Source organism: Mauremys mutica, chromosome 17 (assembly GCF_020497125.1).
Source record: "Mauremys mutica isolate MM-2020 ecotype Southern chromosome 17, ASM2049712v1, whole genome shotgun sequence".
Lineage (NCBI taxonomy): Eukaryota > Metazoa > Chordata > Testudines > Geoemydidae > Mauremys > Mauremys mutica.
In genome coordinates, this window is record NC_059088.1 from 9,232,257 (window position 1) to 9,251,422 (window position 19,166).

Genomic DNA, 19,166 nt, shown 5'->3' on the forward strand with positions numbered 1-19,166 from the left:
TTCTATATTGACCCAGGTCTGGGGCTTGGTCCTTTGGGATCAGGAGAACCTTTTTCTTTTACAGGAGTATTGGTTTTCATAACCCTTCATCCCCAGGATGAGTGGCACTGGTGGTGATACTGGGAAACTGGAGTGTCTGAGGGAATTGCTTGTGTGACTTGTGGTTAGCCAGTGCGGTGAGACCAAAGTCCTCTCTGTCTGGATGGTTTGGTTGCCTGGGTGTGCAAAGGAAACCCAGCCTCGGGCTGTGACTGCCCTGCTCTGAGCAATTTGTCCTGAATTGACACTCTCAGTTGGGTCCCACCAAAGGCAGCAGCGTCACAGGGGCGTAGTCGGCAGGATCCGCAGCACCAGGTTAATTAAGCTTTGGGTCAGAACCCCACGCTGTCCAAATTTGAAATTTGGTATTGAGAGTTTGGTTGGTTAAGGAGCAGTTGCAATGGGTGAGCAAAGAGCATATGAGGCCTTGACAAAAAAAGCCCTGGAAGGTTTGTGTTCAGAAAAGGGGATAAGCTTTAGAAAGAAAGGTACAAACCAAGAACTGAGAGAGCCGTTAATGGCCAGTGACCAGGAGGCAGGAGCATGGCCCTTACCTGAGGCTACAGAAGCTGCAGAAGCGATTAGAACGCAAAAGGCAGCAAATAAACTGCAGCTTGAGCACGAACAGAGACTAGCCGACATCCGATGGCTGGGAAAGCAAAAAAATGCAGAATTAGAAAAAGAAGCCAAAGAAAGAAATTCTGAGTTAGAAAAAGAAGCTGCTATAAGAGAGGAAACGGGTGGCAGGGAGCGTATTGAGCGGCTGGCTGTTAGGAGATTGATGTTCTGGCCTGTCTGCAAAGGCCTGTCCTGTTAGAATGTAGGTGTATTCATAGATTCATAGACTCTAGGACTGGAAGGGACCTCGAGAGGTCATCGAGTCCAGTCCCCTGCCCTCATGGCAGGACCAAATACTGTCTAGACCATCCTGGATAGACATTTATCTAACCTACTCTTAAATATCTCCAGAGATGGAGATTCCACAACCTCCCTAGGCAATTTATTCCAGTGTTTAACCACCCTGACAGTTAGGAACTTTTCCTAATGTCCAACCTAAACCTCCCTTGCTGCAGTTTAAGCCCATTGCTGCTTGTTCTATCCTTAGAGGGGAAGGTGAACAAGTTTTCTCCCTCCTCCTGATGACACCCTTTTAGATACCTGAAAACTGCTATCATGTCCCCTCTCAGTCTTCTCTTTTCTAAACTAAACAAACCCAAGTATTCTTATCACTTAGCTAGTTATAGACGTACAAAAGAAGAATCAAAATCAGTCTGCGTGTTTATCGGCTTTCTCTCGCTAGGATAGTCTAAGGCCTTTTCTTAAGATAAGGCCTTTGGTGATCCGATCTATCACCTCCAGAGAATGGAAGAGCCTGGAAGATTTACTGAAAACTTAGTTTGATGGCATCCTGTCTGGCAAGAACTCACTTATCAATAGCTGGGGTGTGAAATCCCCATTTCTGTATCGTTCTATCACTGTGGTCTCCACTTCCCTATTGTCTGTCTGTATAATCTCTGTCTGGTTCTGTGATTGTGTCTGTCTGCTGTATAATTAATTTTGTTGGGTGTAAACCAATGAAGGTGGTGGGATATAATTGGTTAAATAACCATGTTACAGTATGTTAGGATTGGTTAGTTACATTTCAGTAAAATGATTGGTTAAGGTCTAGCTGAGCAGAACTCCAGTTTTACTATATAGGCTGCAGTCAGTCAGGAAGTAAGGGGATGGGGAGAATTGGAATCATGTTTTGCTAAGGGGGGGAATGGGAACAGGGACACAGGCAAGGCTCTGTGGCATCAGAGCTGGGAAGGGGACACCGAGGAAGGGAACTGGAATCATGCTTGCTGGAAGCTCACCCCAATAAACATTGAATTGTTTGCACCTTCAGACTCCGGGTATTGCTGCTCCCTGTTCACGCCAGAAGGACCAGGGAATGGGAGGGTGAAGGAACAAGCCCCCTAACACTGGCTGCTGAGGAGAGGGTTCACCGGATGCAACAGGAGACGGCCAGACTTCAGCACCATGTCCAAAAAGCAAGGGGAGAACAGCAGAAACTGTATCCTCTTGAACGTCCAGTTTGTAACAATGTTGGTAGGTTGTATAACTGGGCTGTTGTCTGGGTGTAACCAAATGTGCCCCAACACGGCCACCTTTTATGTCAATGCTGTTACTGTGAGTTCAGCAGAAGGTGACCCCATAAATTGTGCCAGTGCTCTGTATGGGGGTGGTTATGGAAAATTCATAGAGAGTGTAAATGTCAATGGTGAAAGCTGCTTGGGGCAAATGGTAGCTGCCAACATCACTCTTGTTACAGCAGGTCTTGTCAAAGAGGAAGATTACTCCCCAAATCGGAGTGGGGATGTTGTAGTCCTCGGTGAGTTTACTGTACCTGTGCCTTTGGCCAGAACCCACCCTGAGTGGAACGGGACTAAGCATGGGGTTATAGCTGGGGTAAGTAGGGTGGCCAGACGTTCCGATAAAATCAGGACTGTCCCGATTTTGAGGAGTTTGGGTCACATCCCAACTGAAGTACGGCCGGGACGCCATTTGTCCCGATATTTTGTTTCGAGCCCTTTTTTTTTTTACAATCACCCGTCCGGGTCTTTGGCGGAGAGTCCTTCAGTCGCCGATGGTATTCGGCAGCATTTTGGCAGCAGCTTCTCTCTTTGGTGGCAAGGTTTATTACCCACCGCCGAAATACCTCCCAAGAACGTCAGCGACAGAAGGACTCTCCACCAAATTGCTGCCGAAGACCCAGAAGGGTGAGTGTAAAAAAAAATCTAAAAATGCACCCCTCCCCACCCCTCTCCGTGGCAGTCCCGATATTTCCGCTTGCCATCTGGTCACCCTAGGTGTAAGGAAGTTATTGCCTGTGGATCTTTTGCTTGGGGAAGATGTTAAAGCTTTGTTCAGTCCAGGTAGCCAGTCACAGGACAGGAATGATCTTAAATCTGTGTCTGTTATGGGCAATGATTTGCCTGGGGAGGGTTTGTCTGAGGAGAAGAGCTGTTTGTCTGGGAATGAAGTGTCTGAATGTCTGTCCAATGTCTCAGAAGTGAATCTGGAATTAGATCAAGAGCAGAAAGATCTCATTGGTCAGGAAAATGTTTCCCAGGAGCAGATTCAAGTGGGTGGCCAGGCGGAAGCCCTAGCTGAGGAAGGGAAGGGGAGATTCTGGATGGGTGATGGATCGGTGGCTGGTACAGTTTGTAAAAGGGAACCTGGAAAGGGTGACTGTGATTTGCTGGAAGCAGCTCAGTGTGCTGAGAAGAGCAGCAGTTTCTCTGTGGGGAGTGGCCATGTGCCTGGTAGGGAAAGTTTGGAGGAGCCTAGGCAGCCTTGGGAGCTGATGGCTTTGTCTAGTCAGCAGCTTGGGAAGGCCGGGATAGTGGAAGATGAGTGTCCCTATCCCTTACCTGTGTCCTGTGTGGAGAATTGTGACAGTGAAGGGAATGTGCCTGTGTCTGTCGGGGGTATTGACTTGCCTAGGGAGGGAGCTACCCCGGTCTCCGAGCAGTTGTCTGTGAACAGCCCTGTGTGCTGGGACAAGGGGAGTGAGATCCCCAGCTGTGTGTCTGGGAAAGGGGAAGGTGTCTCCAGTTCTCTGTCTGTGGAGCAGACAGAAGGGGCCTTTCAGCCTGGGAGGGTTGAGGATAGTGCAGTTGTCTCACTGTTGGTTGTGGATACAGCTAACGCCCAGGAAGGGAATGATCTTAAGTTTGTGTCTGCTCTGGAGGATGGCCCCGTGACTAGGCTGCATCCAGTGAGTGTCTTAGCAAAATCCCAGAGACCAGACAATTCTGGTGCTTGTATTTTCCCTGTTGCTAACGTGTGGCTGGGAAAAGGTGTAGCGGCTCTGTATGATCGGGGTGATACCCTAGCCAGGGCACCAGGAGAGCAGAAACGTGATTTGATTGTGTTACTGACCGTGTGGAAACTTGCAACAAGGAGGAAATGATTCAAAAACGTGTGTGTGTTGAGCCCGACAACTTGCATGTTGCCAGCGACTGTGAGGAAAGTTGCAGAGGGAAGGAGAGCCCCTCTCACCTTCTATCTAGTGAGTCTATGGGTTTGCCTGGAAGGGGATTGTGTAGGAAGCCGCTTGATGGGCCAAAGGTGATCCTGGATGTAAGTGAGACCCAGTCAGAGTCTGTTGTTGCTCAGGGAAATGTTCCTTTAGAGCAAGCCCTAGGTGAAGCGGGGAAGGGCAGAATTTCTGTGGGGCGTGAATTGTTGCTCAGAGAAGCTCCTGGGGAAAGGAATCCTCAGAGTGATCGGTGCAAGCAGTTTGCTGTAGCTGAAGGGTGTGAACGTGATTTGATCAAGGAAGTTTCAGTTCCTAACAGCCAGAAATTTTCTGTTGTGAATGGATCCACTGACTTTCCCTTTGAGAGATCCAGTGTGGGTAGTTTTGGGAAGGGCTCAGATGGAGTAAGCGCTGTTAAGAAATTGGAACAGCCTGGTAACCAAGTAGCCATGCTTGGCCAGCTTGTTGGGAAGACCATGGTGTTGGGAGAGGGATGTCTCCAGGCTGATTCTGTAAGTGAGCAGTCTGGGCTTCAGGGGCTAGGGAGAGATTTGGTGTTTCAGAACAGAACAGCTGTGCAGTTAATCTCTTGAGACTGCAGGGGATGGCAGGTATCCACCCCATGGGCTTCTAGTCTGCTGGCATTGCTGTAATGTTCCTTAGTAGCACTGTTACGTGCCTGGAATTTTCAGTAAACCACATCCTGCTACTTCCTGCTTTCTGTCTGACTCAGTGGGTGTAAAAAACAGATGTGCTAGGAGGAGAACTAGAGAGTGGGTATATTTCATGGGCAAATGCACTGCTCACTGAAGCCACTATAGCTCTGTATGAAATGATCCTCTTCTGGTCTGTGTATAATACCTCACCTAGATCCAGTGTGCAGTCATTAATATCGCCCTCAGAGTGCGAACCACTTCCCACTTAGGTTGGTGTCAGTAGTGGGATCCTGGGTCTTCTCCCTGGTTTCTGGTCTCATGCCTTTACCTATCTCACATTGGAATCTTGCCATTCTCCTACTCTTAGCCCAAGTGTGGGTACAGCACCCATCTGTACTGACCACTTATTCCTAGCCGGGTCTAAGTGGCAGCTCTTTGGAGATGGTGGGAAAGTTTTTGCGCTGGAAAGCACCATTTCAGCAGCACTGACATTTCCCATGGCACTTTTTCGACTCTGATGAAATTTCACTTCAGTGCCAAAAGACAGAAAACAAACACAAGCATTTCAATGCGGTCGCAGCTTCGACTTTGGGAGGGAACATCTTGATTTTCCATTTCACTGTGAACGGTCTCGATTAATTTTGTTATGAAATTGTTTAAAAAATATTTTAAGATGTCAAAATCCAAACAAGAGTCTCTGCTCGACCCACAACAAATGTTTTCCCCCTGTGCCCATCTAGCAGGGAATGTTGACATTAATGATTTTTGTTCTGGTTTGGAAAGAAAAAAAATGTCCAAATTCCCCATAAAGAGGCAATTTGGGGCACCCCTGGGTCTAAGTGTCCACCCCCCCACCTCTTTCTATCCCTGTTCTGACCCTTCCTGCAGGCTCCCACCACAGCTGGATCTAGTAACTTAGAGGGGATCTAGTAACTTAAAAGGGAAAAGTCCAGCCTGCCAGACCGATTAGCACAACATTGAAACTGCTAAAGAGCCATTCAAGGGGTAATGAAGCCATTTCACAGGCATTTGCCAAACCCCAGGCATAGACTGTCAGTTTCTGAATTTACTGACAAAAACGGTTGTGCATCACCGTCATATTTACTCAGAACACGTTAGCCTACAAGACCTTAGTTTAAAATTTGCTTTAAAAATATTTAATTGGTGTGTTGCTGAAGATTATAAAATCACATCTCTAAAAAATCCTTGCATAGATTTTTAGATGCATAATCTGAGTATTCGTCTTTAGCCTTAAACGCTTGGATCTTCAGACATACAGTTTTAAAATAAATCCTTCAAAAGACCCCCTTTCTTTAACATACCCATGTGAGCCCGGGCTGCCGTCAGGCATAGGGGCACCAGTTTAATAACCCTGCACAGGGCCCCACAAATCCTAAGGACCGCCCTGATGATGAGCCTTCTTAAAACAAGTTGGTTTATTAGCAAGTAGAACAAAGCAGCAGAGAAACTGATTTCCTAACAGCTAACAGCTGACGCGGACGCTTCCTCTCCTCTGAAATACACTTTGCTCCAAGCTCAGCACTTGTCTGTGTGGACACGAAGAGCTGCTTTGCAATGGGAGGAGCTCAACGTGCACAAGGAAACTTTTAGGGTGCGGTATCAGGGTCCTTGTGACGACTGGTGCACTAAGTGATTGCGGAGATCACACCTGAGCGAGACGGGCTTTCCAGCCGAGTCACAGGACAAGAACAGACCCAGCTTCCTGCCCCGTGACAAACTCAAGAGATCTTGCTCTCAATTTTCTTTCTGTGTTCCAATGTGCGCGTCTCTGTCAGGGAAAAAAACGCTTATTAAAGCCCCTCCCCGTCTGCGTCTGGGCCCGGTTACCGTCCACTCTGGCTTTTGTTACAGGCCTGAGGTGTGACGCCATCCACGTGCCCAGTCTTGGCACAACAAGCGCTTTGACCTTGGTCGGGGTGTCTCTCCTGCCTGGCACAAGGGGGGCCCCTTAGTCAGTCGGGGTCTGTGCAGCACCCAGCGTGATGGGGGTCCCGGTGCCACCCTTTCCTCTGGGCTCGCTCCAGTTTGTTCCCATCTTTCCTACAGCAAGAAACTGGCCCTTGTCTCAACTGCATCACTTGGTGACTCAGGGTCCATTTGTGATCCTCATCAACCCCCAGATCCTTCCCAGCCCTACAGCGATTCCCCAGTTTGCAGCTGTGTGTTGGGTCCTCCCTTCCTAAGTGACGTATTTTGCTCTGATTTTCCTCTTGTTGATTTTGGAGCAAATTCTCCAACTTGTCCAGACCGTTTTGAACTCTAATCTTGCCCTCCAAAGTGCTTGCAACCCCTCCCGGGGTGGGGTCAGTGGCAGATCTCAGAGCCGTGCTCCCCATTCCATTATCCAAGTCATTAACCCAAATATTGTAGAGTACCAGGCCCAGGACTGACCTCGGGACCCCAATAGACGCCCTCCCAGGCGGACCATTAATAGCTACTCTTTGAGGATGGTCTTTCAACCAGCTGTGCACCCCTTAGCAGTGATTTCATTGCGCTTGAGTCTCCCTAGTTTGCTTATGGGAATGTCATTCAGGGCTGTGTCAAAAACCAAACTAAAATCGAGTTATATCCCATCTTCAGCTTCTCCCCTAGGCATTAGGCTGGGAACATTGTCAGTTTTCAGAACCACCCAGCCCCATGGCTCCTGTGGGGCTGCTCAGGCATCAGCTGCTCCCCCACCCAATTCAGTCACTATTTTGATTCTCTTCGTTACGCTGCCAGCACCGAGTGGGAACCAGGATCCTGAAGTTTCGCTGCTGCGTGTTCTTTCTTGTGCCACTTCCTGAACTGGCCTTTGGTTCTGCTATAAAGGAAGGAAGGGTTGGGGCTGTGGGCACAGCTGGCGACTGCAGCTTCAGAGAGGGAAATGCACTGGAGCCCACGATAACCAAAGGTACGTTTATTATTCTTAATTCTGTGGTAGCAGCCGGCGGCTCCCAGTAGCGATCTGCATCCGGGAGTGTCAGGTGCTGTACGCACACACTGAAAAGGTGCGATCTTCCCCAAAGATCTCGCAGTAGAAGATCAGGCTCTGCACAGACCCTGATGAAGATCGGGATCTCCGTTATGCCAGGTGCTGCACAGAGTCCGGCCGAGATCAGGGCCCCATTGTGCCAGGTGTTGTGCAGACTCTGACCAAGATCAGCTGTTGTGTATGCAGCTCACGACAGACAGTCCCTGCCTTCAAAATGCTTGCACTCTAGATAGACCCAGGAAGGATCAGTCTCCCCTTAACAGATGGGGGAAACTGAGGCACGGAGCAATGAAATGACTCAGATGGGTGCCTGGGGCTGAGCCGGGACTAGAAAGTGGGTGTTCAGAGTTCCAGCATTAACAAAAAACCCACTTCTCCTTTCTTAGCCATGCGAAACAGAACCACAATCCCTGCTGTATTCGTCTTAACGCAGCGATCGGGGACCTTGGTGCCAGAGGTAAGTAGCAGGGCCCCCCAGGGATCTGCACTGGGACTGGTGCTGTTCAACTTAGTCATAAATGACCTTGAAAAATGGGGAGACCCATAAGGTGACCAAATTTCCAGATGATACAAAATTACTGAAGAGATGGAAGCCCCAAACTGCCTGCGAAGAGTTACAGAGGGATCTCACCCAACTGGGCAACAAAATGGCAGAGGAAGTTCCAGGCTGATCAATGCAAAGTGATGCACATTGGAAAACATCATCCCAACTCTACCTATACAATGACGGGGTCTAAATTAGCTGTTACCCCTCCAGCAAGATCTTGGGGTCATTGCGGATCGTTCTCTGAAATCATCCACTCAATGTGCAGCGTTCAGAGGGGTCGCCGTGTTAGTCTGTCTCAGCAAAAACAACAAGGAGTCCTTGTGGCACCTTAGAGACTAACACATTTATTTGGGCATAAGCTTTTGTGGGCTAGAACCCGCCTCATCAGACGCAGCGGCAGTCAAAGAGCTAACCATGTTGGGCTTCATTAAGAAAGGGATAGACAATAAGACAGACGACATCGTGTTGCCTCTCTATAAATTCATGGGATGCCCACTCCTTGAATACCGTGTGCAGAGGCTGTCACCCCATCTCAAAAATGAGACATTAGAATTGTGAAAGGTGCAGAGAAGAGCAACAGAAATGATTCAGGGTTTGGAACGGCTTCCGTGTGAGGAGCGATTAATAAAACTGGGACTGTTCAGCTCGGCAAAGAGATGACTAAGGGGGGATATGATAGAGCTGTATAAAATCATGACGGGTGCAGAGAAAGTAGATAAGGACGTGTTATTTACCCCTTCACATAACCCAAGAACCAGGTGTCACCCGATGAAATTGCTCGGCAGTAGGTTTAAATCAAACCCAAGGAAGCACCGCCTCAGCCAGTGCACAGCTAGCCTGGGGAACTCCCTGCCAGGGCGCAGGGACGCCATCTCAGATTGGGGGGCGCGCGACTTTGACCCTCATTCCAGGAGTGACTCAGGCACTTGACAACTCCAGATTTTTGGCAGATAATAACTTAGAAATTAGCTGACAGGAGCACTGTGCCTAATTCCTGTACAAAGAAAGAAAAATCTCTCTGCAACCCCCTAAAGCCGGGTTTTACATTTATGTGTAAATTTAGAACAATCGGGAGATAATACAGCAGAATATTCCCAACCCAAAGTCTTGAGGGGTCATAAGAACGGCCAGACTGGGTCAGACCAAAGGTCCATCTAGACCAGTGTCCTGTCTTCCGACAGTGGCCAGTGCCAGGTGCCCCAGAGGGAATGAACAGAGCAGGGAATCATCAAGCGATCCACCCCCTGTCGCCCATTCCCAGCTGCTGGCAAACAGACGAGGGACATTGTCACATTCAGAGCATGGGGTTGCCCTCCTGCCCCTCCTGGCTAATAGAACTTACCTCCAGGAACGTATCTAGTTCATTTTGAACCCTGTTACAGTCTTGGCCTTCACAACATCCCCTGGCAACAAGTTCTGCAGGGTGACTTTGGGTTGTGTGCAAAAATATTTCCTTTTCTTGGGTTTAAGCCTGCTGCCTAGTAATGTCATTGGGTGTCCTATGAGAAGGAGTGAATAACACTTCCTTATTCACTGTCTCCACACCCAGCAACATTGTATAGACCTTGCCCATATTCCCCCTCAGTCGTCTCTTTTCCAAGCTGAACAGTCCCAGTCGTTTTAATCTCTCCTCATACGGAAGCAGCCGTTCCCTCTGCCTCCTTGTGTTTGTTGCCCTTCTCTGCACCTTTTCCAATTCCAATATTTTTATTTATTTTTTTTGGAGATGGCGTGAACAGATCCGCACGCAGTATTCAAGGTGTGGGTGTACCATGGGTTTATAGAGACAATATGATCTTTTCTGTCTTGTTATCGATCCCTTTCCTAATGATTCCCAACCTTCTGTTCGCTGTTTTAACTGATGCTGCACATGGAGTGGATGTTTTCAGAGAACTAGCCACAGTGACTCCCAGATCTCGCTCTTGAGGGGTAACAGCTAATTTACACCCTGTCATTTTGTCTGTGTAGCTGGGATTCTGTTTTCCGATGTGCATCACTTTGCATTTACTTTCCTATATCAGTTTTGGAGCCTTAATACAAGAACGAATTAGCCAGCATGGTCAGGGACCAACCCGCTGCTCCCGATGCCCATGAGCCTCTGTTTGCCAGAAGCTGGGAGTGGCTGACGGGATGGATCACTCGCTAATCGCCCTGTTCTGTTCATTCCCTCTGGGGCGCCTGGCGTTGGCCACTGTCAGACACAGGACTCTGGGCTGGAGGAATCTTTGCTCTGACGCTGTCTGGCCATCCTGGTGTGTTTTCCACTGGTCTTAACCCATTTCGTTTTCTTCTAGTCCTGTCCCCATTCTAGCTCTTGTGCTCAGACCCCTGAGGCCTACAGAACAGGCCTGTGCTAGCTCACGCACCAGGTCTGTGGCTGAGATGGGGAGAGAACCCAGGAGTCCTGGCTCCCAGACCTGGTCCCTGCCTGCTAACCACCTGACCTGTCAGTGCTTGCTGTCCTACAGGCCTCACATGACCTTGTGCTCTGCTCCGTCATGATGAAAGCGCTCGTCACCCTCTGCGTCCTCAGCGCTCTCCAAGCGACCGCGGCAGCTCAGGACAAAATGGGTGAGTCGCTGGCGGTCGGGGCCAGATACGGAGCTGTTGATCACTACCCGTTGAGCCCGATGATCTAGCCAGCTTTCTAGCCACCTTATAGTCCATTCATCCAGCCCAGACTTCTGTAACTTGCTGGCAAGAATACTGTGGGAGACTGTATCAAAAGCTTTGCTAAAGTCAGGGAATAACACGTCCACTGCTTTCCCCTCATCCACAGAGCCAGTTATCTCCTCATAGAAGACAATTAGGTTAGTCAGGCATGACTTGCCCTTGGGGAATCCATGCTAACTGTTCCTGATCACCTTCCTCTCCTTCAAGTGCTTCAAAATGGATTCCTTGAGGACCTGCTCCATGACTTTTCCAGGGACTGAGGTGAGGCTGACTGGCCTGTAGTTCCCCGGATCCTCCTTCTTCCCTTTTTTAAAGATGGGCTCTACACTAGTCTTTTTCCAGTCATCCGGGACCTCCCCCGATCGCCATGAGTTTCCAAAGATAATGGCCAATGGCTCTGCAATCACATCCGCCAACTCCTTTAGCACCCTCGGATGCAGCGCATCCGGCCCCATGGACTTGGGCTCGTCCAGCTTTTCTAAATAGTCCCGAACTACTTCTTTCCCCACAGAGGGCTGCTCACCTCCTCCCCATGCCACCCCAGGTCGTTTGGGGATAACCTCGGTTGGAAAATGGCCGGGGGCAGGGGGTCCCCCCCAACAAAAATTTCAAGCTGTCCATTGAAAATCAAAACATGCAAAATTTCAATCCTGAAATGCTGCCGCGGTGCCTCATGGGAGCTGTAGTTCAGATACCTTGTGCTCCTTCTCGGAGGGGAGGTGGGTCTAGTGGCTAGAGCAGGGTGGGGCTGGGCTCTGTCGCTGGCTCTCAGATAGGAGTGGGGTCTAGTGGTAAGAGAGGCAGATTAGAGAGGCTGGGAGCCAGGACTCCTGGGTTCTATTCTCAGGTCTCAGAGGGGAGTGGAGTCCAGTGGTTACAGCAGGGGGGTTGGGAGCCAGGTGCATCATGATTAAGGTAGCCCAGGGAGGAAAATGGGAGCAGGAGGCAACTGAATTTCATCTCCCATGATGCTCCGGGTGCCATTTCAGGCTTCAAATATGATGATTTTTGGCCTCCCAGATCAATTCAGTTACTGGCCATTCAGTGTTTCAGCCGCAGGTGGGTTCTGGTGAATGCACAGCTACGTGGGTGGGGAAAAAGAACCCCCCCCGCCCCAGCTACCCAATGGGCTGTGGGTGGGGAACTGGCCCAGCCAATCAGCAGGAGGTGTGGCCCAGCTGGGTCTGATCAACCACCAATCGCTGCCCAGGCTGCGGGCAGTGGGCGGAGCCTGAAGGCTATATGAGTCGGACCCCGCGCACTCCAGGAGGGCCAGGGGGTGAGAGGTGACCCACGGCAGAAGGGGTCACTCAGCTGCAAGCCCTAGAGACAGCGCCAGAGCTGGGTCTGACCCACAGCTCCTTGGGCAAGATGGTGCCGTGTGCGGGCACCGCTCGGAGGCTCTGTGGAGAGACCGGTGCACGGAGAACTCACGGGGAAATGGGCCCGAAGCAAACGGCTGCAGATGATGGTGAAAGCTCTGTTGACGCACCCCTGTTTTGTCAGAACTGCTGCGTCCTCTGCTTTCCTGTCTGCCCCTCGCCTGGGGTTCTGGGGCAGCTGGGCCCCCAGGCAATCAGAATATTCAGCCCTGTGCGAAGGTCCATTTTCCATCCATGAATGGCCGGGATGGGAAATTTCCCGCCACCGTCGGGACCCAGCGGGGTAACGTTTGTGGGTTATTATCGGTCGAATGTGGAAGACATCTGAGCCCCTTAGTGGTTTGATGCATTCCTCAGCTCTGGGGTGGAATAGCGCCCCCTTGAGCCAGGGTGGCTGTTGGTGAGCAGGGCTCTTGCACACTTACAAGAGCTTTTGCACACTCAGCTCTTTCCCCAGGGCCACTGGCTAGCTATGCCAAGTCCAGGGGAAACCGAGGCACGCATCAGCTTCATAAAAATATGGCAGAATGTTCCCACTTCATCACAGCCCCTTCTTCCAGTGTGGGAAGCGTCTACGCTCTGGCGGCACCGTTAGCAGTGCTGTCAACAGCTGTAGCCTGGACAGGCCTGGGAAGGATTTGGAAATTGGGAAGCTGGACGTTGGTAGTGGGTACAAAGATGAGTTTCTCTCTCCCCTCACCCCCGCCCTGTCTCTCTTTTCAGGGATGCCTCTGACCTGTTTCTATTGCAAATCTGGGCAAAGCTGTCTCCACAACCTCCCCCAGACCTGCTCCTCGCCCCAGGACGCCTGCATCATGGTTCAAGAACACAACACTCTCTGTGAGTCCCGTCGGCTTTCGTGGCAGCTGCGGGGTGCGGCGGGAACCCCGCTCTGGGATGCTTTTCCCATGTGGCTCCCTAGCCGGCGTGTGTCTGAATGCAGCCAAAGGCAGCCAACCAGCTACTTCCGGGGGTGAAGAGCTGGAATCGGCTCCCAAGGGCTGTAGTAGGGTCCCCGTCAGCAGAGGTTTTCCGACTAGGTTGGACAAACACTAGTAAGGGCTGGTCTAGCTTGCCTTGGTCCACCCTTAGTGCCAGGGGCTGGACTGGGTGCCCACTCGAGGTCTCTTCCAACTAGGCGCAGCATTGGGTGCTCGCAGGGAGCCCCCCAGTAGCGAGGGGGCCCCCAGGCGTGGGGACTGTTTCTTGTTCCAAGGGATAATATGACAGCCAAAGGGAAGTGCCCGCTCCACTCAGCGTGATGGTCCAGGGACGGCAGCCCCACCCGGTGGGATGATGCCACCCCCCCATCGTTTTGGGGGGCCAACGCCAGTCTGGGCCCCGGAATTGAGAGTAGCAGGGAGGACACTATGGGATGAATCCCCCACTGCTTCCAGCCCTGCAGTCCTACAGAGGTGGCTGGCGATGGTTATAAGGTGGGGTTGGGGTCTGCTCTAGGGATCTGCTTGTACCAATATTTAACGGGGGCCGTGACTCTGGTGCATGACGTCCCTTTCTCGCTCTGCAGCCTTTTCACCTGGCATTGGGAATCTAGGCATGTACCAGTCCTGCGCCGACTCCCGCCAGAGCCTCACGGGCTTCCTGGCTTTTTACTTCGGGGACACAGTGATGGTGGAGATCCTGTCGGAAATTTGCAAGATCAACAACTGCAACGCCCATTTCGTGCCCACCAGTACGTACCTCCGGCGGCGGGTCTGATTTGCGGGCGTGGGGAAGCCACTGGATCAAACCCTAAACCTCCAAGGAGCTGCTATTCCTGGCTTTGGGGAAAAGCCAGGGGATTTCCGAGGACCCTGGGGCAAGCGGGTGTCTTGGGGGGAAGTCATTTGTCATGGGAAGCAAGTGTGGATGAGACGTGTCCAGGGGAGAGAGGGACGTTTTCATGCCTTTGTCCTGGTAAGACCTTTCCTTGCACACTGTGTCCAGCGGTGGTCCCCCACCTTCAAGGCAAATGAATTCAAACTGGGCCAGGTGCAGAGCAGGGCTACTGGGCTGATCGGAGACATGGGGAGCCGGATTTCTGAGAGGGGACTGGGAGAGCTGGGTTTGTTTAGCCTGGGATAATGCAGGCTGAGAGGAGACCTCATTGCTCTCAGGGGGCATCTTCTGGGGTGCAAACCGGACCAGTGAGGGGTCACTGCCTGCCCTGTAATCACGGGTGCCCTAAAATGCCCTATGTCAGCGTTCACAGCTCGGAGGCCTGCAGTCTCCTGAGTGTCTATGGGCTGGGCAGCTGGGGTGCATCACTCTGTCCCTGGTATCCTCCACCCAACACCCTTCCCACCCATCCCCAGGCCCAGATTTTCCCAGCGCTGCAACGTCCGGCCCTTTTCCGGGCTGGTCAGAGGCACCAGCAGGTTGGTTTGCTCCTTTAAAGAGCTTGCCCCGTTAACACTCACTTCCATTCAAACACGGCACCGGGTTGGCTTACCTTGGCGGTTTTCAAGCTGTGGTCCCCAGTTGCCTGGGGGGCCGCAGACGATGTTTAAGCTTCCCAAAGGAGTCCGCACCTCCATTCGGAATTCTTTGGAGACCCGCAAATGGAAAAAAGTTGCAAACCTCTGATTTAGGTGAAACGTCAAACCAATTTCTTAACGAGAGGGCCTAGGCGGCGCAGACAATGAGCAGGACTGGAGTTACGAAGGGTTACCAAAAAATGGAGGTAAAAAGCTGCTTTTGAGTGGCTCAGACTCAACAAGCCACCACATTGGTCAAGGTCCAGTTTTTACCAACCCTTTTCTTTCTGAGACTTCAATCCCTTTGGTTGAAGAACCTATCTCAGCCTCCGTCGCTGGACAGGCACCAGCGGGCCGGAGCGCCTGCACACGGAGAGAGATGGGTCCTTCCACCGAGGTGGGTTGAAGCCCCTGGAAACTGCTGGGTTTTGTCTCTCGAAAGGAGCAATCGCGCGCGGAGCAAGGCGGGCGCAAGCCCTGACCGGTCCGGCGTGTGCCCCAGAACGTGACGCAGGGAAGCAGCCCCGAGGGAGAAGAGCGATCGGAGTTGGTGGAAGACGCGGGCGTGGGAACACACGGGCCAAGAAGCGACCGAGGCTGGAAGTCAGGATGTTTCTAGCGGCCAGAGGGGAGGGGTGGCGGGACAGCTGCCTATTGGAGGAGTGGGGCCAAATAACCGAGCTAGCTGGCTGAGAGGGACGATGTGCCAGGGCGATGGCCTGGGAGGGTCCTTCCTGTCCTACGTTCTCCTGCCGCGGTTTCTTCTTGGATCAAAACCTTCTTTCCCCGGCTGCCTTTCAGGGCTGGCTATCAGCAGCGTCCGCAACGGGCTGCAGTGCCCGGCCTGCTACGCCCCAGGCTTCGAGAGCTGCGAGAGCGACGGGACCCTGCGCTGCACGGGAGGTGCCGACCAATGTGCTGTCGTCGTCGGGACGCTGGTGCAAGGTGCGTCTTCCTTCGCTCTGGGGTGGGTTAAACCCCTGGGGAGCCGGGGAGTGTCCTGGGGCTCGTCCGCGCCGGCTGAGCCGGGGAGCTGGGAAACATCCCTTTGCTTAGCAACAGCCAAAGCAATAGAAGCCTTTGCTCAAAACAAAGAGCTGCATGATCAGGCTGTGCCCTGGCTCCCAGTTTCCCCTGCTCCAACCACTAGACCCCACTCCCTTCCCAGAGCCAGGGAAAGAACCCAGGAGTCCTGGCTCCCAGCTCTAACCACTAGACCCCACTCCCTTCCCAGAGCCAGGGAAAGAACCCAGGAGTCCAGGCTCCCAGCTCTAACCACTAGACCCCACTCCCTTCCCAGAGCTGGAGAGAGAACTCCAGAGTCCTGGCTCCCAGCCCCTCTGCTCTAACCACTAGACCCCATTCCCCTATCCAAGGTGGCGAGAGAACCCAGGAGTCCTGGCTCCCAGCCCCCACTGGACATTCTAGCAAGACTTGGTGTCCCTTTCAATATTTCAAACATGGCAAGACTGAGCCCAACCTTCACCATGTGGGTTGTGAAGTTTCCCAAAGCTAGGACTGGTGAGGGTGGATCCATGGGAGAGAAGCAGAAGACCAGGGAGCAGAGGCAGAATAGCTCAGGACAGAGATAGAACAAGGACTGGGAATGCGGCCTTGAGAAAAGCTAAGACAGAGCTTTTGGGCAGAAAACTGGCTGGAAAGGGGCTTTGTACCATGGGCAAATACATTGTTTGCAGCTATGCAGGGTTACATCAAAGATAGCTCTGTTTCCAGTGCCAATTTTTCTTCCTTATGGGAATGACCCTCAAGATGTCAATTTTTTGGTGAACCGCTCTGGTCATAGGGAGTAACAATATTTTCCACCCTTTGCTGAGCAGCAGCAGAATTCTGGGGCCTTGTAGGTCAGTTTCCCGCTGGAGGAGAAATCCGTGGGGCAAAGTCTAGTATTTCCTTAGGGCAGCTTGCTTGTTTACACTGTCTCCGCCAGTCCTGGAACAGAGATGGGTGCAAACGGCATGCAGGCTGTCCCCTTAATCTCTGTTCAAACTCCAAGGGCTCTCAGGGAATGTTTTTGGAGTCAGAGATTCATGCAGAGACCAATTTCTCCTGCTGCTTGCCACAGCTGCCTTGGAAAGATGTTGCATGAAAAAAAATGGCCTGCAAACTTGTCCGACTAGTGAAACATCTGCCCGGAGTGTCAGCTGCTTTATTATCTCTGTAGGATGAGAACATTGCACCCCTTTACTCCATGTGCCTCCCATAGGAGGGTACCCCCAGGCCGGGGATCTGCATGGCCCCCTTTGCCATAGCAGAGATGCTGTCATGTGGCGTGCAGGACCTCCTTTTGCTAGGCCAGTGATAATGATTCAGGCCAGGGCATCTTGCAAAGAAACGTGGGTGTGTCTTGAGGACCGCGCTGGAAGAAGAGTGGGGTTCCCCCAACCCCCCGAGGTTTATTTTACCTGGAGAACCAGCTGGGGCCCGATCATGGCGTCACAGAAGGGGGTTAGGCCGTGCCGCGTCTGATCTGCTCTGGTTTCCCGGCACAGGTGATGTCACGATCCCGTTTGCAGCCCGGGGTTGTGCTACGTGGACGGCCTGTGAAATCAAGACGCTGGAATCGGGGGTGTTCACCTACAATCTCACCAGTGTCCAGTGCGGCCCAGCGCCCAGAGCGCAGACCAGCAGCGCCACCCGGACTCTGGCCTGGGGTCCCGTCACCCTGGGCAGCATCGTCGTCCCCCGGGTTCCCCTTTTCCTCCCTGCCCTTCTGGGGCTATTCCTCTGCTGACTGGCAGGACCCCCCTGGGCCATTGGTGTCTCAGTATAACTGGTGCGCTCGGCCTGTCCCGTCCCCTGACTGTGCCTCAGTTTCCCCCCCTCTGTAAGGGGGATAACAATGGTGAGCTGCCATTGTAAAGGGCTTTGGGATCCCTGGATGGGGGCGGGAGGGCTTGAGATAAAGCCTGATGCAGCCGAAAGGAGACTCTCCGCTAATTCCACTAGGGTTTGGAGCAAAGTGCGGTGTATTATTAATACCCCCTCACAGCTTCTCCTCCAGCCTTTCAAAGATCCCTGCGAGGGAGTCCTGACGCCCAGCCCCTCCCTCATGCTAACCACTAGACCCCACTTCCCTCCCAGAGCTGGGAGAGAACCCAGGAGTCCTGGCTCCCAGCCGCCCCCCTGCTCTAACCACTAGACTCAGTTCCCCTTCCACATCTGGTGCTAAAACCCAGGAGTCCTGGCTCCCAGCTCCCCAGAGATTCCAGAAATGGTCCGAGTCCCCCTGTGCGTTTCAAACTGCTCTGAATAAAGCACAATCAGAGATTCAGTCGCCCGAGAGCGTCCGTGTGTGCGTGTGAGTTTGCGTGTACCAGCGCTGACCGTGTCTGCTCCGCTTCCATGTGTCTCTGCCAAACACCAGGGCTTCAGGGAGCAACTCTGCCTCCAGAACTGACTCCGATCAGAGGCTGCAGGGCACAGCAAACGCACCTGCTGTTTGCACACCTCCCTCCACACAAAAACCTTGCACAATTCCCCCACCCCCGAACTAGCAAACCCCAGCACATCTCCCCGTGAGTCAAAACTCGCTCGCACAATCAGAAAAAGTCCTGCCCAGGCAAAGTGTAACAGCGCCACCTGGTGACGCCTCGCCTGCCCTAATGATACTCTGGAGTTCCCCCTAGTCACTATTGACCTGTTGTTATGCTGAAGGTTGCTAAGGGCTGCCAACGGGTGACTCTTGGGTGCACAGACAACCCCAGACCTCATGAGAGCCGATGGCTGCGGCAAGCACCTGCCTTCAGGCTCAGGGTATGGAGCAATTAAGCTCCTCTAAACAGCAGAAAGAGCCATGAAAATGGAGGTGACCACCCAAGGCACCTGGCTGCTCAGAGCTGAGCCCCGTGGGCTGAGGGGAACCCAGGCACTAGGAGATGGGCTGCCGCTGCCGTGCATAGGAGGCAGGAAGCCAGGAGGAGCAGCGAGCAGGGCTCTGGGACAGAACAAGCTGCAGATAACAGCAACAGAAAGAGCCACAGCCAAGAGCCGACTGCAAAGACAGTGTTGCCAAAGCTACTGATATTTGGTGCCTTGCTTAGAGACCCTGCTCCGGGAGTCACGGGATTAGGAGAAAATTTCAGCTTTCGTTTAAGAACAATTTCTAATAGAGCTGCTTGAAAATTTTCCACCTGGAGCATCCACAAGACTAATCAAGGTCTTCGGAGGCTCCCAGGGGGTCTCCATGTTTGTATGGCCCAATCTGAGTCAATTCCAACCAGCTACCACTACCGGTAAGTGGACCCAGGCACGTGTCTCCTTGGTGATGGGCAGCAACGGGGCAGGACATCTCCTCACCCTCTTCCTCTGGGCCCTGGCTGGGTCCATGCTGTCCTGACAGCCCCCTGGGT

The 19,166-nt window shown here is 52.4% G+C and overlaps 1 protein-coding gene across 2 annotated transcripts; it reads left to right on the forward strand.

The window, feature by feature from the left end:
• The first annotated feature begins 7,473 nt into the window (after positions 1–7,473).
• On the forward strand, positions 7,474–18,077 carry LOC123351798 (phospholipase A2 inhibitor and Ly6/PLAUR domain-containing protein-like). 2 transcript variants are annotated; one of them, XM_044991439.1, is made up of 7 exons: positions 7,474–7,636; positions 8,104–8,174; positions 10,733–10,835; positions 13,043–13,159; positions 13,848–14,012; positions 15,598–15,741; positions 17,307–18,077. In XM_044991439.1, the coding sequence occupies exons 2-7, from the start codon at positions 8,106–8,108 to the stop codon at positions 17,546–17,548; spliced, it is 840 nt and encodes a 279-aa protein (XP_044847374.1). In that variant the 5' UTR covers positions 7,474–7,636; positions 8,104–8,105; the 3' UTR covers positions 17,549–18,077. The 2 variants fall into 2 exon arrangements, with proteins under 2 accessions (XP_044847374.1, XP_044847375.1); XM_044991440.1 differs by lacking the exon at positions 8,104–8,174.
• Positions 18,078–19,166: the final 1,089 nt, after the last annotated feature.

What these genes read in the sequence shown, in the direction of transcription:
- LOC123351798 (XM_044991439.1), top strand. Translation starts at nt 8,106, where the DNA reads ATGCGAAACAGAACCACAATCCCTGCTGTATTCGTCTTAACGCAGCGA. An exon ending in TCAAGAACACAACACTCTCT is followed by an intron (nt 13,160 to 13,847) that starts GTGAGTCCCGTC and finishes CTCGCTCTGCAG; the next exon opens with CCTTTTCACCTGGCATTGGG. An exon ending in CGCCCATTTCGTGCCCACCA is followed by an intron (nt 14,013 to 15,597) that starts GTACGTACCTCC and finishes GCTGCCTTTCAG; the next exon opens with GGCTGGCTATCAGCAGCGTC.